Source organism: Macaca nemestrina, chromosome 4, assembly GCF_043159975.1.
Source record: "Macaca nemestrina isolate mMacNem1 chromosome 4, mMacNem.hap1, whole genome shotgun sequence".
NCBI lineage: Eukaryota > Metazoa > Chordata > Mammalia > Primates > Cercopithecidae > Macaca > Macaca nemestrina.
In genome coordinates, this window is record NC_092128.1 from 172,468,592 (window position 1) to 172,495,725 (window position 27,134).

At 38.1% G+C, this 27,134-nt stretch overlaps 1 protein-coding gene and 1 long non-coding RNA gene across 7 annotated transcripts in view; one reads left to right on the top strand and one right to left on the bottom strand.

Moving 5' to 3' along the window:
- Window positions 1–820: 820 nt before the first annotated feature.
- LOC105472767 (glutamate ionotropic receptor kainate type subunit 1) overlaps window positions 821–27,134 on the bottom strand; it is a 404,586-nt gene continuing 378,272 nt past the window's right edge. For 2 of the 6 annotated variants that reach the window (XM_071095551.1, XM_071095550.1), the window contains 4 exons: window positions 26,175–26,400; window positions 19,499–19,749; window positions 1,603–1,689; window positions 821–1,191 (listed from right to left, as the gene is read on the bottom strand). In XM_071095551.1, coding sequence (XP_070951652.1) covers window positions 1,036–1,191; window positions 1,603–1,689; window positions 19,499–19,749; window positions 26,175–26,400 — 720 coding nt within the window. In that variant the 3' untranslated portion in view covers window positions 821–1,035. Of the gene's footprint in view, window positions 1,192–1,602; window positions 1,690–17,077; window positions 18,165–19,498; window positions 19,750–26,174; window positions 26,401–27,134 lie in introns of those variants that run through there. The other 4 variants (XM_071095553.1, XM_071095552.1, XM_071095555.1 and 1 more) reach the window with 2 other exon arrangements.
- The window catches only part of LOC105472769 (uncharacterized), a 155,590-nt gene continuing 145,466 nt past the window's right edge, over window positions 17,011–27,134 (top strand). The window contains exons 1-2 of the long non-coding RNA XR_981784.3: window positions 17,011–17,084; window positions 24,040–24,121. This is a non-coding gene — a long non-coding RNA (uncharacterized lncRNA). The remainder of the gene's footprint in view (window positions 17,085–24,039; window positions 24,122–27,134) is intronic.

The following is a 27,134-nucleotide window of genomic DNA, read 5'->3' on the forward strand; positions in this document are numbered from 1 at the left end:
TAAGGTTTGGCTGTGTCCCCACCCAAATGTCATCTTGAATTTTAGCTCCCATAATTCCCATGTGTTGTAGGAGGCACCTGGTGGGAGATAATGGAATCATGGGGACAGTTTCCTCCATACTATTCTTGTGGTAGTGAATAATTCTCATGAGATCAGATGGTTTTATAAGGGGTTTCCCGTTTTGCTTGGCTCTCATTCTCTCTTGCCTGACACCATGTAAGATGTACCTTTCACCTTCTGCCGTGATTGTGAAGCCTCCCCAGCCATGTGGAACTGTGAGTCCATTAAACCTCTTTTTCTTTATGAATTACCCAGTCTCAGGTATGTCTATCAGCAGCATGAAAATGAACTAATACAGGGACCATATCTGTTTTCTTCACCCTGGGATCCCCAGAACCTAGAATGGTACCCAGAATGTGGTGAACACTTTTACTTTTTGAACATATATTTGCTTTTTGGTATCCTTTTCCAGCACAGCTCACTAATGTTCTGAGTATCACTTAAACTATGTATAAAATTAGACTTTAGAACACAAAGATAAATGGGTTCACTTTACCATAGTAACCAGGTAACTTGGTATAAGCTAAAAGTAATTTTTAAAACTCAGCCCAAAATGACTATGTTTGTCTAAACCAGTAAGAAGAGTTTTCAAAATAGCAAAGTTCACAACTGACAACATACAGCAAACATACCTTTGCCAATGGGAGCAAGTAATGGGGAACAAACCACGCTGAACTTGTTCTGGAAAAAACCCTGTTGTTTTATTATTATTTAGAAAGCACACACAACAATTTATTGGGGCAAAAGAAAAAATGCAAAATAAGTGAGCATACAAATTTATTTTAAAAGAACTGGTGTCACTTCCCGAGTCATATCTATGTGAGCTTTTTAAACTTTTGCATTTCTTATATCTGTATACATAATCAGAGTTATGGATATAGATATATGGAAACACATCACACACTCATCAGAAATCCTTTCTCCAAAAATCTGTAGGGAGTGCATCCTTTTTCTTCCTACAGGTGTTTCCTTGGATCACGCCACAGTCTCTTTTCTCTGAGTTCGTCTCTGATGACAAGTAAGGATACTTGTGAAGGAAGATTTTCCCTTAGTTCTTGACTTTTTCTTTATTTTTTTCTGATTCTTCAGTGAGATTCCCAGTTCTTCCATGATGGCGTTGAAAGAGAGACACTAGGGAACATGAGATACAGACTGTTAGCTTAATCAAGTCTAGCTCAAGAGGCCGTTGACCTGCCTCTTGCCTAGGTATTTATGAACACAAGATATTGGCCTGAAGGCAGCTCTGTCACAATTGGCCAGTTCCCATCACCTCCTCCTCCACCCGCTGGCCACCCACCTTTTCTACTCAGGGCAACTGAGGTGGCAAGTTAGTTGGCAAACTTGGGATTTCATTCACAAATGCAGTAGTATAAAACTACCCAGTTAAAGCAAATTCAGGGCTCTCAAAATAGATAACTTACCTTTGCTGAGACACCAAAATAGAGTTAAATTAAGTCATTTCCCCCACTGAGATGATCCAAACATTGATAGGATTATCAAGGCATACGGACACTTCAGTAATGCTATAGAAAATGAACAAACCTTCTCTACACCAAGGCTTTGTTTTTTTCTCCCATGAAACCTTACTTTGTTCCTAAAATAAAATCTAATTCTTGATGACTTTCCTTTCTGATAAAAAAAAAGAAAAAAAACAATTTTAAATTGTATATTTTCTCCAAAAAACAGAGATTCTGGCAGCAGCAATGATGCAGCTGTGGTCGAAATGGAAAATAATGTGGTACTGAACTGCACAGCAAAAACGATGGCGTAATACAAAAGAAAATGGAAAATGGAATTATGATTGAAAAATGTTCTACATATACAGACAATGTATATAATCTCCATTGCAATTATGCTATATCTATTCACATGCATAGTATATAAATGGACCAATAAAACATAATTTGCTGTCATTTTTCTAGCCAAGATAAGATCTTTGAGTGAAAAATTCCTGCTCAGAGAAATTTCTACAATTTCCTGGTTAGAGAAGTTTCTAAAAAGTAGTTTTCTTTTTGATGAGTTCACTCTTAAAACATCTTCTAGTGATGTAAGCCAGCACAGGAGGACAAAGGCAGCATGATTCCACTTATATGAAGCATCTAAAATAGTCAAAGTCATGAAAACAGAGTAGAATGGTAGTTGCCAAAGGCTGGGAGGAAGGGAAATGGGGGCAGTTGCTGCTCAAGGGGGTATAAAATTTCAATTATGCGAGATAAACAAGTTCTGGAGATCTTCTTTACAACATTGGGCCTATAGTTAATATTGTCTTGAACACTTAGACATTTTTAAGTGGTTAGATCTCAAGTTGTTTTTACCACAATAAAAAAAAATCCTCTAAAAAGCAAAACCTTTGGTAAAGGTTATAGAAGTGCAAGCATACTTTTTAAACCTTAGCACACAAAATGGATATGGTTGCAAGTCAAATGACAATGTGCCACCAGGTGATGTGTCTAGTTTGTAACTGCCTTACAGGAAGAAATGTGTGTCCTATGCTTGCAAAGTACTAAATATCTAGTGTGGTTCTTGTGTATCAGTGTGCAACATGTGTATTTGAAAATGTTATTTTTGTTCCAAAAATAACTTGATGTAGTTTAGAGAAGTAGTAGTTTTAAATTTTTCTATTTTTAATTTTTTTCTACTTGATTTCAAAACCAGACCTAGAATTTAGGTTCTAGGTGTAAACTATTGGACTCTCAAATGTATGTCTCTTAAAAAACTGGGTCTTTGAATAAAACTTTTTATCTCCTTTAAGCATAAGTGTTTATAGGATTAGAATTTAACTTCCATTTTTTTATAATACAAAAACATAAAAACTCATGTGTGCTCATGTTCTTTCAAATGGTAAATTGTAGCTTCGGTGAACTGGGAGGGATGTCATGACACACAAAGTAAAACGTCAGAAATATTTTTATGAACTATACTTCAAAAATGTTATAGCAAGTACAGATGCTTCTCACTTACTATGGGGTTGTGTCCCAATACATACACTGTATGCTGAAAATATTAAGGAGAAATTGCATTTAATACACCTAACCTACAGTTTAGCCTAGCTTACCTTATACATGCATGGAATACTTACACTAGCCTACAGTTGGGCAAAATAATCTATCCAGCCCATTTTATAATACAGTGTTGATTCTGTCATATAATTTGTTTATTGAATACAATGCTGAAAGTAAAACACAGAATGGTTGTATGGGCACTTAAAGAATGGTTTGTCCAGACTGTGTATCACTTCCGCACCACTGCAAAGTCAAAAAATTGTAAGCCAAAACATCATGTCTGCATATCATGAATGAAATATAATAATTTGTTAACATTACACCATATGAAGCTTAAATGTTGCTATTAAGAGCAAATTAATATTTTATAGAGTTGTTGTGATATATAGTATTGTATCAGAGTTTTGCAAACTTTACTCAACTATATTTCAATGGAAGAAATATTTTTGGCTTTAAACTGGAAGGAATGGAAGGAGGAAAGAAAAGAGTGTCAAGAAATTTGCAAACTTTATTACATATTACACCCTCTATATAGATGGGGAAATTTACTATTGGAGATATTAAGTCGCTTACCCAAGAGAAAGAGCTTGCATTCAGTATATCTGGACTGCCCAAACCAAGTACTTTCCCTAGAAATCATCTACACATTACTTTTTAAAAATATTTTTTATCACTATAGAGAGCTTTTTGTGAATTTTCCCAAAAACTATTATGTTAAGAAATTCCAGTCTTTCTTCTTTACTTGAACTCTCAAGCATTTGATTTTAGGCATTTCATTTCATTTTACATTGAAATCGGCAAAATGAATCTCCGAGTGTGACTCGACACACACGGAGGAAGGTCTCATTGAAACCTCTTTTTCCTATTTTGGGTAGAGGAGTGGTCATAGATATTACCTTGACAATCTGTTTCAACTAACTTTATTTTTTTAAAAAAGGAAATCCTCCCCCAGATTTTAGACTGCCTTAAAGTACAACAAACATCTTTACTCTTGACGAACTCCAAGTATTTATTTCTTGCTGCTTGTGTGAGAGCAAATATAAATACAGTTTTATCAGTGGTCTGCTTTCTTGGTCTTTGGTTGCAAACAATGATTTCTTTTTGATTCTCACTTTGTCTCAGACTGTCAAGAAGAAAATGGCAAGATATTGGGGCTGACCTTTCTACCTCCAAGTTTTTGCTGTAGTCACAAGGAAAGGTGACCTTTAAGGCTTCTCCCAGCCATGAGCTCGAGTAAACCACACATTCTTGGATCCACAGGAAATGAAATTGTGAAAGTCATCTTTCAGCCCAGAGTGGCTTGGGAGGGGCTCATATTCATTAATTAATTTGCCTTTTATGATCTCGGAATTAAAGATACATGAGCTTCTGAACTGGGACCAAAATGACAGTAGCTTTCTAAAACTTCTGTTTGTAGGCTTGGGTTTTTCATATTTACAGAGTCATAGAAACATCATTTTAAAGTATTTTGGTTTAAATTCCTAAGTCCTACTTTCATGAGAAAGTATCAAACATAATGGCATTCAGCTAGCTGCCTTACTCAAGACGTAGTGCAAATGGAGGCAGGATACTCAGGTAGTATTTTCTGGTACTTTGCAGACTAAAAAGTCCTTCAGTAGCCTGGATCTGGGGCCTGGATTAAAAATGTGATGGAGTTCACATTTTTAATAAATCTACACTTGCACTTGACTTCTTTTTTTTTTTGGATGGAGTCTTGCTCTGTTGCCAGACTGGAGTGCAGTAGTGCCACCTCGGCTCATGGCAACTTCCGCCTCCTGTGTTCAAGCGATTCTCCTGCCTCGGCCTCCTGAGTAGCTGGGACTACAGGTGCACGCCACCACACGCGGCTAATTTTTGTATTTTTAGTAGAGACAGGGTTTCACCATGTTTGCCAGGATGGTCTCGATCTCCTGACCTCGTGATCTGCTCTGCTTGGCCTCCCAAAGTGCTGGGATTACAGGCGTAAGCCACCGTGCCCGGCCTACAAGTGACTTTTAATTACAGTTTAGAATTGGTGCCTGGTATCAGAATGAGGAGTTTTAATTTCAGCTATACTTCCTAGTAGCCGGGTTACACTGGGCAGTGTTTATTTTCTCTTGGACTCAGTTTCCTTATGTATAAAGTGGGACAATACTAGAATCCTTTTCATAGAGCTATTATGAGAATTCAATGAACTGTTACATGCAAAACAGTCCAATGGGTGGCATATTTTAAGTATGCTTTTTCTTTAAAATTAAGTTTTATATATCATAGCATATATTTTAACTCTATGCCACTCATTGCACTCACTTTTTTTTTTTTTCCATAGGAGAAATACAGTGAAAAGGTTGATGGTTCTTTAATTTGAGCCATCTGACGCACATCTGTGCAGCAATTCCTTTGAGTTGCTTATACTAGTGTTTTAGTTAAAATAGTTCCCATATGTGTTTAACACATAAATTTTCAATGCCGATTACCACTTCTTTTGCCCAGTCCATAACATGTTTCTGTGTCTGTGTAGTTATAGGCATTATGACGACTTGTATTGTGCTGTATACATAGATATTCCAACATCAGAAGGAAATGAAAGCTCACCTCAGTCCGTGGCCACTTAAAAATTCCATCTCTGTGCTTATGAGCCATCTATTACCATCTATTACTAATACCATCTATTACTTTATTATTATTATAAAGATTCTATACAATGAATCTTTATAATAATGTCTGCTAGAAAAATTCATTTACAAGTGAATTTATAGTAATAAAGTATGTTCTTGCAGTTTATGCTGTTTCTGACATTATCCAAAAGTAATGTAGAGTGTGTGTGTGTGTGTGTGTGTGTGTGTGTGTGTGTGTGTGTGTGTGAGACCTTTCCTTTAGAGGAAAGGAAATGGAGAAACACAAGTTAGTCTAGTAGAGATTGAAATAGAAACTTCAACTAAAACTCTTGGTTTTCTAAGGGGAGAGATTTGCTTGTTTATTTCAGTTTTGCAGAAAGTTATTGCTCTTCTCTGATTCCTCAGAGCTTGTGGTGTGTCCCTAAGGAGCCTCTTTTCTTCCCTATTCTGTCTTCTTTGCTTATGTTTACCTTCCCCTTTGGTTTGTTTCTTTTTTAATTGCTGACTTCATGACACCTCCTTTGAATTAACCTCAAATGTTTGATTTCTTGATGCTTGTGTGAGCCTGAATATGAATTATATCTTCTCTTTACACCTTTATCCTTTTGTTGCAAATGTTGCCTGGATGGGGTGGGAGGGACTACTAAATTTCTTTTTGTTTTGTGCCTAAAATACTCTGCCTCACGAAATATGATTCAGGGGAAAAGAACAATTTTTTTTTTAAGTTATAGGAAAAGCTCTGGGCAAAATTGGATTTGAGTTTGCAGTATTCAAAAAACTATGCTGTTTGGACCTGGCTTTCATACTGGTTGCAAACTTGACATCAGATTGTGAATGTCAGATTAATTTCTCACTGTAGATTTAGCATTTCTACATTCACGTCTTTCATTCATTGGTAGGTATAGGTGAGCATTTCAGAGAACTGCTTTGGATGCTTATACCCTTAAGGATTTTTCTGAGGAATTATTTTTCAGAAGCTCTGGCCTAGCCAATAATACAATACAAATCTTAACATTTTGTATAGGTTTCTCCCTTTAATAGGCTCCTTATTCAAAGGCACTTGAAGTGCTCTGTGACACTGTCTGATAAATTTTCACATTACACATGGAAGAAAAGGGATGTAGGTAATATTGTCATTGTATAGATGTAAAACCTTGCATTTTATGTATAGACGTAAATAGAAAGCAAGCTAAGATTTGGAGTATTTTTATAAAGACAATTTCAGTAAAATGTAGAACATTAAAGAAATAGTTTCCTGAAAAATAATGGGATTATTATTACTATTTTTTTTTTGTCTTGGTCAAATTCCTACCGTAGTTCTGTGGAGCCAGTGTCTCAATGATTATATTTTTTAAAGAAGGACTAAAACTTCACTTCCTTAACATTTTTTAACTCTAAGCTGTAGTGTAGGAGCAAACCTAGGATGGTTTGAGGATACAATCAAGAAACTTTTTCAGGAATAGGAACAGAGGAATCCTATTTAGGGATTTGCAACACAGAGACTTGTACAGTCTGGTCACCTATCTGTCCACAGATTTCACGCCTTCCCAAGAGAATTCATGATCTAAGAGCAGAATTCAGGCTTTAATGATCTCTAACTAATTATATGAAGGCAGGCGGGGGGAGATTTTTGGAGTGGTTTTATGTGTACCATCCTTGTGGGAAGTTTTGGCATTCCAGAACTGAGGATTGGGCAGCATTTCCTGTGGTTTGATCCATTTTCTGAGCTCGTTCACAACCCATGGGCCATCTTTTGTACACCCATGCTTGGAATTTTAAAAAGTGAATCCTAGAGGTTGAGTGTTGATCACTGTATTAGCTTTTAGAATAGTGGTTATATTGATTTGTGCCTGAGAGCTAATGAGAAAGCTGATTCTCATCTCCTGGGTCTGTGTAAAGAATGTTAGGGTGAAGGAAATCTAGCCACTGAAATAAAACTTACAGGTGTGGCCACCTATCCTAATCTCCACCTGTGACTCAGCAGCCACGTCTTGCCTGGCCCATTTTCTTGCACCTTTAATGCTTTAAACTGGCTCCCCATAGGAAATCACTCTTGAAAGCCCCTGTCTTCCCTTCCTTTGGCTACAGCTTGTAGACTTCATGAACTCCTTTTTCCTGTGTCTGTTAATGTCCTGTTTTCATTGCCTCCATGTTGTCTCTTCTGCTCTATTTCATTTTCGTTCCCACATCTGGGACCTGATGCCAACATCCTTACCATCTCGGATCCTAGATTTAAGTTTCTCTGTTTGCATGAATGCGTGCCCTAGAATTCCTTGTTCTCCTGACTGAGCTCTTCAAACCATGAAAATATCCCTATGAAGGACACAGGGCTACTCCATGACATCAAATACACAAGTGTCTTCTTCCTGTTGTTCATCTTTATTTAAAGATTTCATTTAGAAACCTTATTCTCTCAATAGAAAAATAGTAGATTGTTAAACGGCATGCACAATCCGTATGGATTTTTAATTTAAAAAAAAATGATCCTTAAAAAATTTTGCACATGGAGTGGCCACCCAGGGCCATCCAGTGCAAACTCCTGACAAGTAGGGGATGTGTAAGTTCATCCTCCTCTAACATTAGGGATAATGTCACAGAAAACTTTGAAAAGTGGAGTTAACATTGAGGCCATGTAATATTTTGATATTAATCTGTGTGCTTTTTTCCAGTTCTTCTGAATCCCACTCCTTTTTCTCACTTTTCAAGTTACAGCAAGTGCTTTTATATGCATTACCTTCAGGGTAGGGATGATATAGAAAGAAAAAAGACTCAAATTTGGAGCTTTGAGCTTTTAAATGGACTTTTGTGGATCTATAGAAGACGCTGCAGTCTTTGAAGCTATTGATTACAACAGACAGGTGTTTGAAACATGGAAAAAGCAGGCACTTTGAATTGTAAAAGTTTGACATTAAATATCAAGCTTAGAGCCTTCAGGACTCAGCCTATAGGACTGAGGATGGAGTGTAAAGAAAGGACTGTCTTGCAGCTGCTCTCAAGGAGAAAAGTTCAACCAGGTGATGCAAGAATCCTGACCAGAGCCTAGATGCTGAGGGAGATCTGAGGAGGAGCACCTCCTCTGCCTTCTCTGGGGGCAAACTCCCATGCAGTAGGATAAGAAAAGCAGCCTTATAGGTGAGGGGACCTGAGAACACAGGGAAACCGTAGCCCAGTCTCTGTCTCAGGCTCTCAGAGGAGGCAGTTAATGGAGCAGAGAAGTGTCAGCGGCGTATGCCATCAGGCTAGCCTGAAACTGTCCTCTGAGACTCCCATGGCCTCCCAAGGGAGCTCTAGAGCAGCTAAAACATTTTCCTGCCCTAGAAAGGGCATGCAAATGGCTGATGGTATAAAAGGGAGCATGAAACATGGCCCAGTCCAGTGTTATGAGCAGGGAACAGAGAGAGATTCCTGCAGTGAGGGAAAGCTTCCAGTGGGCCTTGTATACCTGGAAGTAAGCAGCTCTCCTTGCTTAACCGTGGCAGAAATGTGGGTTTGTGCTTCAATCCAAAGCACACAGTGCCTTTCTCCTCTCCAGAGTCGCTGTCAGAGGCCAGTGTGGTGGCTTTGTGCCTTGGTCCTCTAACGTCTCCCTGGCTTCCTGCACTGAAGGCCTGAGAGGATTCTGTGTGGACTGGCTTTCCCTCACCTCATAGAAAAGGCTTGGTTTTTTGTTTTGTTTTGTTTTGTTTTGTTTTTTGCATTTCAGAGGCTGAATTAGGGCCATAAAATAAACTTCCAAGAAATTCTTTGCATGCCCTTTCTCTACAGGGAATGACCCTACCTTTAAGCTAAACGGACCGTGATGTAGGGTGTTAGCTGTCCACAGTGCACGTATGCACTACACGCATAGTTTTGGGGTAGCAGTTTATGCCTGTGATAGTGGGAATGCATTTTTCTCAAGCTACAAACTTGGATATGCAAACAAATTATGTGATATTATTTAAAAAAATGGAACTCACCTTAGCTTAGAGGTTTTCCATCTGCTAGTGTGTCTTATTAACTCAAGGTAATTCACTTTTGGTTTTAAATACTTTCTTTTGGTTAATGTCTCAGTTAATGCAAGCATCTCCCCACCTCCCTTCTCTCTTCTCTTCTTTCCAAGGGTCATCTGGGATAACGACGGGTGTCTAGAGGGCCCAGGATCAGCTAGTCCAAGGCCACCCTCTGTTCTTTTGGCTTCCATGGAGATGTGACATCTTACTAGGTCATGAGCACTGATTTCTGTCTCTGCTGTACCCTCTGAGATGACCATGGTCCCACTGTGGTCTCCTTGTCACATCCACACACTCTGTGTCTTTCCTGCTGTAACTTCAAGTCTTCCAGTCCACTGGTTCTCTCAGTCCTTCCTCACACTACTCTTGGGTGAGAAGAGCCACGGATTTTTGACTGTTTTCCCTGCATTCTCTGAGATTGAGGAAGACTCTATCTATGAAACATTCTACAGCTTCACTGCCTGCATGCTGTTATTCTGCCATTCAGGAGACAGTGGCATACAAAATGTCTCTACAAGTCTTACCACCTCCTGGCCCTTCACCCTGTGAAGTAAAGAATGGTGTTTTCTGTCCAGGATTCCCTTTTAATTTTTCTGTGGTTTCTATTGTCCTGCATCCTCCCAAGTGTGGACTTGGCTCAGAGATGGTAATTGGTTTAGGAATAGCCTCCTCTCAGAGGTTAAGGTGGTGTCTAACCTTTGTGACTTTCCTCCAATTCTCTCTTTCCTAGTGGTCAGAATCTGGTCTGGGGTAGGAAAATCAGGTAGTGAAACATCATAACTCTATTTCTCCAACCTTAGCCTTTTGGGTTTTGGCTCTCGACAATTGCAGATAAACTTTTTTGAATTACAACAACTTACATATTCAATGAAACACCTGAATCTTGCAATTAAAAAGCATGGTTTTCAAGATTTTTCTCTGTGCTACAAATCTGCAGAGACTACTTAACATCTCAAAAGCTAAGAGTTTCACTCATTTTTAGTTTGAGAGCAGTTCATATAAAATCCCCTATACTTGATGGTAGGAAGAAAGGTAGGGATAAAAACAATAGAAAAGACCGGGCGCGGTGGCTCAAGCCTGTAATCCCAGCACTTTGGGAGGCCGAGACGAGTGGATCACGAGGTCAGGAGATCGAGACCATCCTGGCTAACACGGTGAAACCCTGTCTCTACTAAAAAGAATACAAAAAACTAGCCGGACAAGGTGGCGGGCGCCTGTAGTCCCAGCTCCTCGGGAGGCTGAGGCGGGAGAATGGCGTGAACCCGGGAGGCGGAGCTTGCAGTGAGCTGAGATCCGGCCACTGCACTCCAGCCTGGGCGACAGAGCGAGACTCCATCTCAAAAAAAACAAAAAACAAAAAACAAAAAAACAATAGAAAATAAATGCATGCTGTCCTCTTTCTTTATTTCTCCTTGTCTGTCTTTAGAAGAAACACTAAGTTACACTTACAGAATAGAGAGAGTCTTCCTATGTGGTCCAGTCCCATTTATCATCCTCTTTTGTGAATTGTGAATGTGTATTCATTTCCACAGCTTCAAATAGCTTCCTAAGTACATATGTCTTTTTTGCTTTGTTTTACCTGGTCTGTAGGCTCATTAAGGTCAAGAATAATTCTACTTCTGTAAATTTCAATCTGTCTGTAATGATTTGCTTATGATTCACTGGATGGGAACCTTCTTGCTTCTTGATGTCATGATGGCTAGTGGGGCTGTTTTCTCTATATCCAGGGCAGGCCTTTCTGCCTTGAAGTACTGGAAGGACATTCTGATGGCAACAGGAATTTCATGTGTCCAAGAGAGACACACAGCCGTATAAAGAAATGTAGAAACAAAAATCTCTTTTTATCACTGCTTCTATGTTTTTACTTCCTTCCCATTTTCTATTAGAGTCAAACAATATTGTGGCTGGAAAAGAACTTCAAATGCAACCTCGTCATTCCACAGATGAAGACACTGAGGTTGAGGGAAGTAAAATGACTTGCCCAAAGACACGCAGCTCTTTAGCAGTGGTGTGGAAACCTGAGTTCTTGGCATGTGATTCCCAAGTCACCTGTCTATTGGGCCATGCCCGTCATTCAGAGTTTGTTCGGTTGATAAGACAACATCAATTTGTACATTAGAAATGTTATTTCTAAATTGATGTTAATTGCTTCCTGGCTTTTCTAAGAAGTAATGAATGTTTGAGTTTCCAGGCAAAGGAAAGCCTCTGCACGATTACAAAAATAACCTTATTAAAGAGACTTTTGCAAATCACTTGCTAAATAAGTTGATCAGGCTACAGAAGAAATAGAACTGAAGACACTTTGAAGCATCTGATAATGTGCCAAGGAACACCGAGGAAAGATAAATACTAAAGTTGAGGGGGTTATCAAACGACAGTCATTTCTTGGTTCCTGTGGCTGGTAAACTCATCAGGACTGCTTTCGTGTTTTAGGTTGAAAAATCGGAATATTTGAATATTTTAAGTCTAAACCCTCCATCCAGTTGAAAAACTGGGGAGAAAGACAATTCTGGTCAAGTTAAATTAAAATATTTTAGTTGCTAGGGGGAAATACAGTAACTTTATTCCATCATCCTGGTCTTACTCATTTTTGTGTCTATCTGGATGTATGCATTGCAACATGGATACACATTGTTGTGTATTTTGGACCATTAGCCGTATTTGGGCTGACAACCACGAAGTTCAAATTCTGCAGAGTTTCAAATTCACACACTGCATTTGTAATGTGGACTTTCTGTCACAAGGTTGTTCATATCTTGGCAAATAAAAATTCTTAGAAAATTTAAGGTAGAACCCCATTCTCTGTAATACCAGCCTCTGTAGAGAGAATTTTGAAAGCAAAAATGATTTTAATATGCTTGTGCATATGGACATAAAATTCCATAACTGTGAGAAGCATAATGAGATGGTTCCTAAAGGCAAGTTAAAACTGCAGCATCAAGCAGAAATTTTTTTTATTATCTACAAGAGTTAATTAATAATACCATTTGGCACTGTTAGATGTTCAGAAAATAGTCTAATAAGTAAGAATGCTTTGCTTTCCTTTTGTATTAAAGGCTGTTCAGACTCTCTAAATTGCTTACTAGGAAATAGACCTTGTGGTATAAGGGTCACGTGCTTGGAAACTAATTGGGATTCATTGTAGTACTGCATTGCCACAGATGGCTCATACAGAACATAATATAATGCCAGTCAAATGCAGTGAGGTATTTGGAAATAATTTTCCTTGGATAGGTTTATAATCATATGATCCAGCTGATTTTCCCAATGGCAAGATTCCTATCCACCATGTATTCCTTAAATAGCTCCGATTTTGCTGGAAAAACTTTGTAAAATAAATTCAATTTAAAATTTTAGTCTAAAACAAAGTAAAATACAAAGCTTAAATTTTTTTTTTTTTTTTTTGAGACGGAGTCTCGCTCTGTCACCCAGGCTGGAGTGAAGTGGCACGACCTCGGCTCACTGCAAGCTCCACCTCCCGGGTTCACACCATTCTCCTGCCTCAGCCTCCAGAGTAGCTGGGACTACAGGTGCCTACGACCACACCCAGCTAATTTTTTTTTTTTGTATTTTTTAGTGGAGATGGCATTTCACTGTGTTAGCCACCCTGGTCTCGATCTCCTGACCTCGTGATCCACCTGCCTCGGCCTCCCAAAGTGCTGGCATTACAGGCGTGAGCCACTGCGCCCAGCCTACAGCTTAGGTTTTTACCCCCTTATTTCATTAGGTTAGAAGCAAACTTATTAGGAAACAAATTAGACAACACTATGTTTCGTTGCTGTTGATGCATTTGTTCAATCTTTGTTTGTTTATTGATTTATAGAGATGAGGTCCCACCATGTTGCTCAGGCTGGTCTTGAACTCCTGGGCTTACAGGTGTGAGCCACCACACTCGGCCACTTGTTCAACCTTTTACTGCCTCCCTGCTCTCTCCTGAGCTTGAACAATATTTTTCAAAGTATAATCCGCAATCTGTTATTATTTAACAAAAACTCAGATTAGCTCAACAGCTAATCTGAAATAAAATGAGTAAAACTATATTCAAACTAGTTTTAATAAAAACTCATGTTTACTATCTAGTTTTAAATAATGCAACTATTTAGGATTGTTGGGGAAAAAAATGTAAGAAAAGCTATTAAAAAACAAAAAACCAAAAAACAAAAAAACCCGCTTGTATTGGAGATTCTTTTAAGAAGGAGTCATGTACCTGACTTAATTTGGGAAAAAACTGCTACATTCAAGCTAATTTTTATGAAAACTAATGTATACAACTAGTTTTAGGCATTCACTTTCAGGCTTCATTGTAAATGCTGATTGCTGGACTCTTCTACTGAGGAGAAATGTCGGAAGGTAGAGCCTGTAAACAGTAGTTTAGATAATTTCCCCAGGTGATTCTGATTTACACCAAAGTATGAGAACTAATAATGTAAACATAAAGCTTAAAAGTTGTTGGTTTTTTTTTTTTCCTTTCACATTCAAGTCTTTTTTTCTACAGTTTGCTGGATATGCAGTGGTTCCTGGTAGGATCACTGTGGTCTTAGCATCCATCGACATGATGGCAAGAACTGGTTGAGAATCAGTATAAAAGGAGAAAGAGAAGAGTGTGGGCTGGGCATGGAGGCTTATGGCTGTAATCTCAGCACTTTGGGAGGCCGAGGCAGGTGGATCACCTGAGGTCGGGAGTTTGAGACCAGCTTGGCCAACATGGCGAAACTCCTGTCTCTACTAAAAATACAAAAATTAGCCAGATGGTGGTTCACGCCTGTAATCCCAGCTACTCAGGAGGCTGAGGTAGGAGAATTGCTTGAACCCAAGAGGTGGAGGTTGCAGTGAGCCAAGATGGCACCACTGCACTCCAGTCTGGGCGACAGAGAAACACTCCATCTAAAAAAAAAAAAACAAAACGAGAAGAGTGTGAAGAAAGTAAGTACTCGAGATGATGAATCAAGATTTCTCCAGGGAGGAAAGGGTACAGAGAGAGCAATAAACTGTCTACTTGATAATTCTGAGTTGGTCTAGCTCTATAGTTTTACAACTAATCATGAAGATTATCAATTGAATATCATAAAATTTCCATCTCAAAGATGTGCAGTTTTTCCCTGAATTCTCAGTGGAAAGGGCCTGTCAGATTGAATGCCAAACATGTGTTATACATATTACATAGGATTAGTGGCTCTACTTCTGCAATCAATCAAGCAATGAACAGCAATGATTTATTGAGTTCTAATTATATATATAAGTTTGTGCTTTAGCTTATTGGTTCTCAGCGTTTCCAACACATTAAAATCAACTGGGCATCTGAAAAAATTACCAATGTCATGCCCCAACTAATTAAATTAGAATTTCTAGAGACGAGGTCCAGAGCTTCTACTATAGATCTTCACATATTACCAATTTGGGTCCTTCTTCCAAGTGCAGTGACCTCTGCCATTGATTTATGATGCTTGTATAAGAAAAACTGCTCTTAGAGATAGAACTTGAGCCTCTAAATTAGAAAACCAATTTTTTAAACCAGATTCCATTTTAAGATGTTTGATAAATTTTAGTTACTGCCCATGTGACCAGAGAACAATACTTAGCTCCTCCAGAAGGTACCAACGGTTGTTAACTGATATATATTAGCAGGACTTTTATTAATTATTTCATTTTCTCTGCCATAATCTTATTTAATTATCATAGTAAATGTATAAAGCCCATAATATTACCTTCATGTTACAAGTAAGAAAATTGAGGCTTAGAAATTTACTCCAAAGAATACATAACTATTTATTGAGTGGCTACTATGTGCCAAGCACAAGGCAAGATGTTTTGTACACTATTATGGGATGAGAGTCACGTGATCACACCTGTGTTCCCTGGAGGATGATCTGTGGAACACTGGTCTGTCAAGATGCTGTGGGGAAAAAAATCTGCAATCTAATAGGCTTGAGAAGTGCTGAATACTTTTCCGCTTTGTTGAAAATTCTCAATGCACAAAAACTTGTGATGCACACTGAGATAGCATGTAGTAAAGGAACATTTAGATTGACGCTCCATGGGTTATTTTACTATGAAAATTTTATTTGAGAAACATTTGCCAATTGAACCCCTTTTGAAAAACCCCCCTACAAAACTTTATGTTCTAGAAATTTTGTCCCACTGTTACATATTAAGAAATCGAGATTGAGAAATTTGGTAACTTGCCTACAGTCATTTAGCATGTGGCACTGCTAGAACCTGAATCTAAGTTTGGCTGTTTTAGAAAATTTTCTTCTGCTTCTAAAATCTATAACTGCAGGCCAATGACTGATATCTACTTCTCTGTTAGTAAAGCTGAATTAAAATTGTTGAAAGGTTCAAATGTAATGTTGTATGTGAAAACATTTTGAAAACTATAAAATAGTACATAAATACCAGAATTAGGTAGTATACAGTCTAAAGTAGTATAGAAATATTAACTTTTGAAAGAGATAATTTCTCTGTCCAAATCTCTGAATTACACTTTTAAGTAATAATCTCTACAGAAAGTTAAGTTTCGTTAGTGATTGTTAATTTTGATTGTCAATACTTCATCAATCACACTTGAACTCTTTTGGTAGCATTTTTGGTTTATTAAATTGTCTTTGGGAGAGTAAACTTATGAAATTTGTGGTTTCTATATACTGAATCCATGAAATATGAAACTAAGAATAATGTCATATCCCAACATCTGATTCTATTGATTATGAAAATGTGAACTCTGACCTGGGACAAATAGTATGTTGCTTCTAGTTTAATAATAATAAAACAATGTTAGTGTAATTTATGATATTTTCTTCTGAGTACATTTCTTTAAAGAAGGAAGCAAAGCTGAGAAACAATTAGGACAAGAGTCAACTAGTCAACTTTCCTGAATATGCTTTACTGGAGAAATATATGGTTGATTGGAGAGGCCTGTGGTTTCCAAAACTGGGAGCCATTTAAAGCTAAGCAAAGAGAAGGTAAAATGCTATATGATTGCACAGATGGCATATCTCTACTTCAAGGAATGTGCTTTAGGGGATTGCTTGATGTGTCAAAAGATAATCCCATTAAGAAAAGAGTAAAGACCAACTGATCCCATATTTAGAAAAGATGAAACACATCTTCAATTCTCCTATTCACTAGGGAGGAGAAACGAGCCCAGAGGAATCGTCAGATATTCTCTGTCACAACAAATTAAATGTGCAATAGGTTTTTTATGTCACCTGGTTGAGTTAGCATGGGAATTATTTACAGCACTTTGAATGAAGATGGAAAATGAATCTACAGAGATCTGTAACTAATATTTATGGACATTCTTTCCTTTGTTTTTTCCCTCTTGCCCTTTTCCCCAGAATACTTGGAATGAATTAATAATAATGATGGATCCAAAGAAATAACTGTGAAAGTGGTGATGTTCAGGAAAGATTGCTCCAAGAACAACCACTCTATCTAGGGTAAGTGGGAAGGAAGTGAAATAACATCTCCTAGAAAGATGTTCATCAATGCAAAGTGAGTGGTAAATAGAAATGAATTAGTACATAGCTTAGAACTTTGCTGGGATCTTCAAAGAAGTACTATACAGCTTGAAAAATATCACTGTTCCTTCAAGACTCAGAACCTACAGAAGACTGTTAAATTCTACAAGTAAACGTTATTTGGGAGTTTGAGGTTAATGAATTTCTGTCCAGGAATTATTCTTGACTGTGTTCTGTTTCCATGAGTGATGTTCAATTTAGCTAGTGCTCTTCTGTGACGCCAGAAGTTTCAAGTTTAGTTTTCTTTCTGTGGATCGCGGTTTTTACATCTTTAAATTCTAAGACATTTTTGAGTCTTTGTGTAAATAATACATTTTAAATCATGGAATCAATTTCAATTAAAAATTATCATTGTTATGGAGTTATGTGTGTACTATTGAAAAGGTAAGGGTTTCGGGTCGTTTGACAATACACAGATCTACACAATATATGAACAGGGAGAAGAAAAAAGAGCAAGGAACGAAGTTCACAAAGATGAAAAGAAGTCCACAGAATAAGCATCTTGTTTCCATGCTTTGCCCTGTTGAAAGTCTGATCTCCTTTTTCATGAAGGAAGAGTTACTTATTTTTAATGCATGAAGATAGAACTAAGATGATGAGTGGGACAGAGAAGATTCTTGTAAATACACATTTCTAGAAGTCTGTATACTCCTAATATGCCCCTCCTTCAACATACAGTGCAAGTCTCTTTCCAGTGTATTCATTTCAATGTCTAGAATACATGAGTTTTGCTATCCTAAAGGAATAGAGAATTGTGGCTATTTATGCTTAGCAAATACAAATATCAACAACACCAATTAGCGAAAACATTTTCTACTGGGCACACTTCTTTTTTTTAAAAAAAACTGATTACACGGTATGAACTGAGGACTGTTTCCGAATCCCTCTCTCCTCTCGAATTAATTTGCCACATTCTAAATCCGTAGATAAAGTGGTTCCAGAAGTGGAGTTGGTTGGATGGGTTTGCTTACATTGCAGTCCATAAAAGAAACAAAAAGCCTTGCATGCAAAAGAAATGAGAAAAAAAATATAGAAAAATGAATAAATCAGAAGCAAGAATGAATGTTTAAATGAAAATTTACATCACATGAAGCTGGCAACTATGAAAAGCACATTAAAGCATCATATATACAAGCTTTTATTTTTCAAATTAGTTGCATAAAACAAGACACCTCAAGAGCGAATTGAAAGTTAAAGCAGATCAGTTCATTCTCTCTTTTAATTAAAAAAACAGCTTCTTATAACAAGAGCTTAGGAAAGGGGTGTTCATTGTTGTCACAGTTGCCTTGTAATTCTGGGGAAGATTTTCATGTGAAACCAGGTTATAATGAATCATTCCAAGTTTTGGGCCCTTAAGGAGGGCTTCTACTTAAAGAAAGTAGATCTATTATCAGATTATAAATCTGAACCAGCCACATAACTTGCAGGGTCCAGTGCGAAATGAAAATATGGGACGCTTTGTTCAAAAATTATTTAGAATTTCAAGATGACAGCAGAGCATTAAACTGGCTCTGTCATTAATAGTCATAGTCTTAAAATTCTAACATTATTTAAAAATTGAATTGGAAGCCTGATTCACTATCATAGCCATAAACCTTTGTATTTTGTTTATTCTAGTATGGTTATGAAGGAATTATCTTAAATCACAATCAGCTTTTTCAAAACAGTATAAGCTGATTTCCTTCAAAACTAGTGTGATTTCCTTCAAAAATAAAAGTAATAGGCAAAAATGGTCAACTACTAAAATTGTCCTATAATCCCAAACACAAAAGTCTCATATATATTGCATTTTCATTTTGCATTGTTATATTCCTGGCAAAAAAAATTTGAGGTGATCTATCCTTTTACAAAGCTTACTTTGATAGAAGTAAGTGTTCAATTTCATACTATGACTTTTACATATTTATGTACATTTTTTGCATTAGTACATGTGCTCAGAATCTATACTTAAGGGCTGGTAATCTTTCTGTTAAATATCTTTTCATAGCTTTTCCAATTTTGGATTTATTTTTGCCTTTTTCCATCTAGGGTTTCTATCTTACAAGCAAACAACTGTTCAAAAATTAACTGAGTTTGGAATTTCTGCACTGTCTTTCCAAATAGGGCTAATTGGATTTCGTGTGTAAGCCCCTTCCTTGTCATTAATAAATGATGGACCTGCAGTGCACACAGCACCTGGCAGGGATTCAATAGCTCTTTGCTCTAACTCAAAAATGGCTCTTCTGGGCATCTAATTTAACAGACTGAAAAACAGCAAACATCCTTAAAACCCCCAAACTTAAGACACATAATGCAAACTATAAACTAACCAGTCCTAGAAAGAGATGACTCACCTGTTCAATATCATTATTCTTCCGTGATTTGTATATGAATTCTCCAATAGCTACAAATACAGAAAGGACCAGTCCGGCAGCCAAAACAATGAAGATGCCCCCAATATTTTCCACTCCCAGAGCACTGGCTTCTTTATTGTCTTCCTCGGGGCAGCCATTCCCACGCCACCACTTCTCTTTCATCATATGCAGCTTCCCTTCTTCTTGGAGCTGAAGAATAGCAATAGTAATTTTATCCCGGTAAGGAGAACCTGGAAGTAAAGTCATTTGGATATTGGTCACCAAAATGTTGAAGAAGACATCCAGAAGTATTCTTAGTTATCGTTCTCAGCGATGACGTCATGGCTGTTGTGAAACCCCAATCCACAGATTGACTTGCAAAGGGCAGGAAAGTTCAATCCTGTATTTTGAAGGCACTAAATACTAAATAATTGGAAAGGAGATAGCTGACATGTTGAGATTAACTTTGGCCCTGACCGTTTGCTCCTTTTTAAGGAGAAGCGAAGCTAGGAATTCTATGACATGTCTTTGTTTCTGGTGGGATCATCATGAGTCTTTTCACATGTCAAGAGATTTCATTGTATAAACTAAAAATAAAATTCTAAGCCCCCATTGACTGAATGACCCTCTTTTGTGACCAAAGGAACCCCAGAAAAACCTCAAAAACTTAGTTAGCAGCCATACCAGGATGGGAGGTCAGACAGAGCAGTCTATTTGTGGCAATAAGATATCAAATTATAAACAGGACCAAAGGCCATGCCAGACAAGGGTTAAGTCACACAGTCTTGGACTTAAATAATAAACTATGTTCCAACTGCTATAAGGTTTTTCTTTTTCTCAAGGAGGTAAACAAGCACTGGCCTTGAGATAAGCAATATTAAAACAATTACAGCTCATCTAACTCATAGACACTGACTTCCAGCCCCTGTTCCACTAGCTATACCTTTCATTAAACAAGATCCTGATTTCAGTAACTTTCTCCAGATAAGAAGACCACCGACCTTAGACTGGTTCTGGTTGGATTAAAGAGATTGTGCCTTTGCAAGCTATTGTGTCCTGAAAGACATTTTGATGTATAGAACCTAATTATAAAACATTTAAATGTTAAGTCTCTACCCCAAAGTGAACATGGATTGTATGTTACGTACATTTTTGTTCAATATGCATGTGTCAGGATCATCTTCACAAATATTCATAGCTCTGCCTGGAACCAGTTGAATATGTATGTTAAGCCAACCCATTCAGCAAAAAGCTCTTGCCCCAACCCCTCTTTTTTCAAAGTGCCTGTCTTTGATCTTGGTTGGACACATGTTTTCCAGCCTACAGGATGACCACCTTGCAGGTTGTCACTCTTTGCTTATAAAGAAATGAAGTCTCCGTTTCTACTTTTGAAATTTATCGATATTGTGGATACATTTTTTAAGCTAGCAATTATTTAGATCTCACTTTTTTATAGGCTCTTTGTTGTCTCATACTGTGACTGGGCTTGCCTGGATGACCAGCAGTTCCATTTCTTCTTCTGAGGGGGAGTAACTAGACGTTTCCCACCTCCCTTACAGTTCAGTGTGGTTATGTGACTGGTTTCTAGCCAATAGGAACTAAGACAATGTCTTCCCAGCATAATCTTTGCAGATGTTGGTTAGTACATACTGATTCATGCACCTATTAAGATAAACTTAAGACTAGGTTTTGAATAGTTCAAATTTCCTACAAAATTCAGTTAGGTTTGGAAAATTTGCAAGGACTTTATTAATATTATTTATACTCTACTAGTAATGCCATTGAACTTTTAATTTTGTAAGGGTTGGAAAGTGCCAGTGTCTATCTGTAGACGTAGCTTCTCAACACTGGATTTTGGTTAATCAATGCAAAGGAAGAGGCAAAGTAGTACTCTTTTACTTAATCTCTCCTTGAATATGAAGAACTCTTGTTAGCATTTCTTCTATTCAGTAGAAAAGTAGTACACTCTGGCTTTCTCTATTTGCAAACGTTAAAGTCTTTCTTGGTGGAAGCACATTGATAAATGAGGCATCTTAGGACTAGAAGAAATCTTAGGAATGATACAGTTCAGTCCACTTACAGTTCAGTACATATTCCATTTTAGAATGGAAGATATTTAGGAACTGAAAGTATGAGCGAAACTGATAGTTGCTGGCACAGCCAAGAATCAAACTCAGGTCTCCTGACTTCTCACTTTTCATGTTGTTTTCATGACAGTGTTCCCATCCAGTGCTCCCACCCCTACGTATGCCTTATGTCCTATGGCATGGTTAAGTTAGAAAAATAGAAGTTTAAAGTTGGTGTCATTTGTTATTAATTTTCCTTGTAAGACTTCCTAAAATAATCGTCAGCATTCAAAAACAAGTTTAAAAGAAGAGCAAAATGCTTTGGAGTGAGATTATGGCTTATCAAGAGTATGAATTTTTGGTGAAAAAATGGATATTGAAACGAAATTAAAAGACCTTGGCCAATTGCTTAAATATCCCCAGAATAATGGCTAGTGTAAAAATTAGCACCATTGATATACCCATAGCAGGTGAGCAATTAAGTGAACCAAGAGCACTTTGCTTTAATGTACATGAAAGTGCTTCGAAGAGTGTAAGAATGATTCTTATGTTAGTAGTTGCAGTAATAATCCTAGCAGCATACACAGTAGGTGCTCAGTAAATGTTGACTGATGCTTTCCTTCTGCCTCCAGGCTGCGCAATACCTAAAACATTTCAGACAAATGAAAATCTGATCTCTGTTTAAAGTTGGTCTCTGAGAAAGATAATTTCCAGCCTCCTGGTAAGCTGTTCAAACCTTAAATGCTCTTGTTCGCTCAGAGTTTTATTTTAAATCTCACAGGAGGTACATTTCTAGATCTGTTGTCCTGAGTGTCTCTAAGAAGCAAAGTCTTCAATTTTGTGTTGTGACTTTGCCAATATTTGATTATGGGACAGAGCTTGGAGCCATAAGGGAATTAGTCAGGGCAAGACTAGAAGTGTGCAGATAATTTTTAATATCTGAGTATATTTTAACTTCAGTTTTTTTGTTGTTGTTGCCTAAATGAAGTAAATGACATTGAAAGTTATTTATTATGTCACTTGAAATCTATATATATTTCGTGTATATATATATTTCATACACACACACACACACGTGCGTGCACACACATCTTCTTGAATAGCAACTGATGTTTTGTACAGTCAATTCATCATAAAAGAAACATCTCACAATTTTTTCCAACAGCTGTATTCTCAATGGACGTATTCTCTGTGAGGTCTGCCATCTGTTCCAATTATTCCTTCATTGTTTTTAGTTTAAAGGCATGACAGGTTTATAACCACTATGAAAAATTCCTGGAGTATATTTCTTTTTATTTAGGAAGTGGGGAAGGCTTTTCAACTTTGGAACTTGGGTGAGGCTGGCCAAAAGGAGACTGAATGGGTACCTTTGGATCTCTCTGTATTATATGTCTATTTAATGTTAGTGGTACTCAACACTAGGTCAACTTCATTCGCATGAAAGCAGGCAGTGATTTTCAAAGTGGTGCATTCATTTAGGAAAGTGGTAGGAAGAAGTGCATTGCTCCCTCCTGCCCCTAGCCCTGCGTCACTCACTGTACTATCAGGAATTTTAACTTTCAAGTTATGTTCCATGCTGTAGAAGGACTGCCAATTAAAAGTCTCATGTTAAAGTGCAAACATTCTCAGGAGGGGTGATACACATTGTTATTTTAAATCATTATTAACAGACAGGAATTTTGGTGCCAAAAAGGGGTGTTGAAATGTGGTGGGGTAGGGTTATGAGGTGGGAAATAGAATGATAAAGGTACAGTTTTTGACTTTATAATTTAGTCTAGAGATGGTTCTATTAAGGAATTATGGTTACTCCTCCATGAGGGTCTTGATTCTGCAAAAATTCAGGCAAAGGTACCTACTCTTGGTGTTCTTGTCTGATTTATGGCCCATTTAACTAAAATCAGCAGTGATGAGATATAAAAAATACCGTCTAACTTCCCCCACCTTTATTATCTAAAATGAGGTGGCAAAGCTTGCTTAGGGCAATAGGATATTGCTTTTTTAAAGTCAAAAAGAGGTATAATATCCTGTTAGCCAGTGCCAAATGATCCCCTGAGCCTCCTGTTGACTAAATTATAGGAGAGCTTACCACTTGGGGAAAAATATACACCTCACTAGCAACATTAGTATTTTCATCAGGAGAAGTTATTGGAAATAAAGAAGCAAGAAGGTAGCTGTAAATCTTCTAGCCCCATCATTCTGCAGGAATTTTATTTGGAGGACATACATGATAACAATAATAATAAAGTTAATTTCTCCCTAGCACATATTTCTAACACCAGGTAGATAGCAGGAAGTCAAACTGGCTGTGTATTCATGGTAAATGTGGAAGATAGTTGAATTTTATCTGATTAGTTATATTCATATTAATTAAAAGTTGAATACATGAAATACAGTTTTTTCTTTTTTAATGAATTTATTGCTAAATAAAAACATTAGGACAAATCACCTAAAATCTGGATTTTTTTATTTTCTTAGAAAACGGAATATTCCACAATCTTCTTCTTAAAGTCCTACATGTCTACAACCCTCTGACCTGAAAGGCGGCTGTCTCCTTTTGGTAAGTCATGTGGTCTGTAATTTTCCATAATTGCCACCGTTCCCTACTGCCTCCTGGCACAAGCATGCTTTGCTCTCTTATGATATCTGCTTGACCTCTGTAAGCATTTCAGTTTGTGATCCCTGCATGATGTTGAGAGTCAAATTGGATCATCCCTTTCAAATGACAAAAATACTAATACAAACAAACAGATCAAACCTACCTGGGGTCCTTAACGATCTGGCTTGACTGTTAGCTATGATTTCTAGACTAGCCCAGTAGTCTAGACAGTCCCTGATTCCTCTCCTTTGGAATTCTTTTTTTTTTTTTTTTTTTTTTTTTGAGACGGAGTCTCACGCTGTTGCCCAGGCTGGAGTACAGTGGCGCGATCTCGGCTCACTGCAAGCTCCGCCTCCCGGGTTCCCGCCATTCTCCTGCCTCAGCCTCCTGAGTAGCTGGGACTACAGGCGCCGTCACCACGCCCGGCTAATTTTTTGTATTTTTAGTAGAGACGGGGTTTCACTGTGGTCTCGATCTCCTGAGCTTGTGATCCGCCCGCCTCGGCCTCCCAAAGTGCTGGGATTACAGGCTTGAGCCACCGCGCCCGGCCTGGAATTCTTATTAACAAATTACCAACGGCTTACTTGGGAAGAGTAGGTTCCCGCTATACCAGAACCTTATACGATACAGTTTTCTCTCTTCTTTCTTTCTCTCTTCCTTCCTTCCTTCCTTTCTTCCTTCCTTCCTTTCTTTCTTTTCTTTCTCTCTCTCTCTTCCTTCCTTCCTTCTCTCTTTCTCTCTCTCTTTCTCTCTTTCTCCCTTCCTTCCTTCCTTCCTTCCTTCCTTCCTTCCTTCCTTCCTTCCTTCCTTCCTTCCTTCCTTCCATTCCTCCCTCCCTCCCTCCCTCCCTCCTTTCTTTCTTTCTCTCTCTCTCTCTCTCTCTCTCTCTCTCTCTCTCTCTTTCTTTCTTTCTTTCTTTCTTTCTTTCTTTCTTTCTTTCTTTCTTTCTTTCTTTCTTTCTTTCTTTCTTTCTTTCTTTCTTTCTTTCTTTCTTCTCGTTCTTTCCTTCGAGATGGAGTCTCGCTCTGTCACCCAGGCTGGAGTGCAGTGGCACCATCTCAGCTCACTGCAACCTCCACCTGCCGGGTTCAAGCGATTCTCCTGCCTCAGCCCCCTGAGTAACTGGGACAATAGGCACATGCCACCACACCCAGCTAATTTTTGTATTTTTAGTAGAGACAGGGTTTCACCATGTTGGCCAGGATAATCTTGATCTCCTGACCTCATGATCTGCCCGCCTCGGACTCCCAAAGTGCTGGGATTACAGGCATGAGCCACCACACCCGGCCACGATACAGTTTTCTATAGAGAGGGAAACAATAGAGAGGGAGTTTTCTATGGAGAGGAAATCACTAATTACTCCTTGAATTCTATTCTTGTCTCCTATAGACGTACAAGAATGCATTGCTATATGGGTCTGTATACCTAGGCAATAATATTCCTAGGAGAGCAGTAGCATGGAACTAAGGAATTTGGTTTTACATAGTTGGCATTGATTGAATCTAACATTGCCTGAGCACATCATACTTATAAATTAATCTTTATCCTTTTTCTTTTGACCGATATAGCCTTGCTTTTTCATCTATCATTATGGAATACGAACTCTCTCACTTTTGCTATGCATATGCAGTATCAACTTTCTTCTATTCTAATTTAAGGCAAATAAATTATATAGGCATATATGGGTATTGAAGGAAACAATGTGAAGATGATTAATTAGAAGGATATTCTCTTTAAGATATTTGTTTAGGGTGAAATAATAAAATCTATATATTCTTAAACATGCATTGGTAAAACTTGAAAGAAACACTGGTTACGAGTATATGAAGTTAAATATCTGGGAATCTGTAATTTGGACAATGTCTCTGATCTATATGGATGTTTCCATTATTAGTTCACTAAAGGCATTGTAGGCCTTCTCAGAATTTGGAATAAAGAACTCTGAGCCCATTTCCTTCCACACTGGTAACTGACATTCTCTATCTCAGTCCTGGTTCATGTCTGCCCCTCTTACCAATAGGCGTTCCCACTCCATAACCTTTGGAGTCAATGAGGCCCCCGATCTGAGTGAGGTTGCAGTTTCTCTGCGTCACATACTCAATGCTGGTGGACTCCATCAGCAGCGCGTAGTCCGTAGTGAGCACTCTCTGGATTCCCTCGTCACTGTTTCTTACCAGGGCGGTCTGCTGCCTGCTGCTCATGAAGGCCCACATCTTCTCGTAGGTGGAGATTTTTGATTTCTGGAGGGAAAGAAAACACACTCACCAGCAGAAGAGGGCTGGAAAAACACGACCTAAGATATTCAAAGTCCCAGTGGTTCAAATAATGATAGGGAGGATACTTTCTCCACAGGTGGGGGAGTCAAGATTGATGGTCTCAAGGCTTCACTTTTGTAGCTGAGAAGAGCCCAGTTCACTCACTATTGGACACCATTTGCCTGGAGGCAGCTATTGCACGGAGACCTTGCTCGATTGATGCAAGACATTGGTGCAAGGTCCTTTTGTTGCTTTCAGTTAGGGAAGAAAGAACATTGGTATCAATAATAGCACTTGCCTAAAGAACTGCGGCCACTTAAGAACAAACCATCATGGCCCATTGGGCTAAGGGATCGCTAGCTCACTCCAGGACTCTGTTCATTTAATCCATTTTCCTTTCAGTCACTCAACTCCAGCAGGTATTGTTTTGCTGTTTCCAGATATGTAAGTTTCAATCCTTGATCTAGCATTCTTCTGCTGGGCAGAGCCCTGGGGTAAACCACTGACTTCCTCTGCTTTATTTGTGAGAGAACTGTCATTCACTCTTCTCTTTTCTACAAAACCTAGAAAGTAAATGTTCTTTTCAAATTAAAATTTAGACAAGAAAAATCTTCGGCCGGGCATGGTGGCTCACTTCACACCTGTAGTCCCAGCACTTTGGGAGGCTGAGGCGGGTGGATCACCTAAAGGTCAGGAGTTTGAGACCAGCCTGACCAACA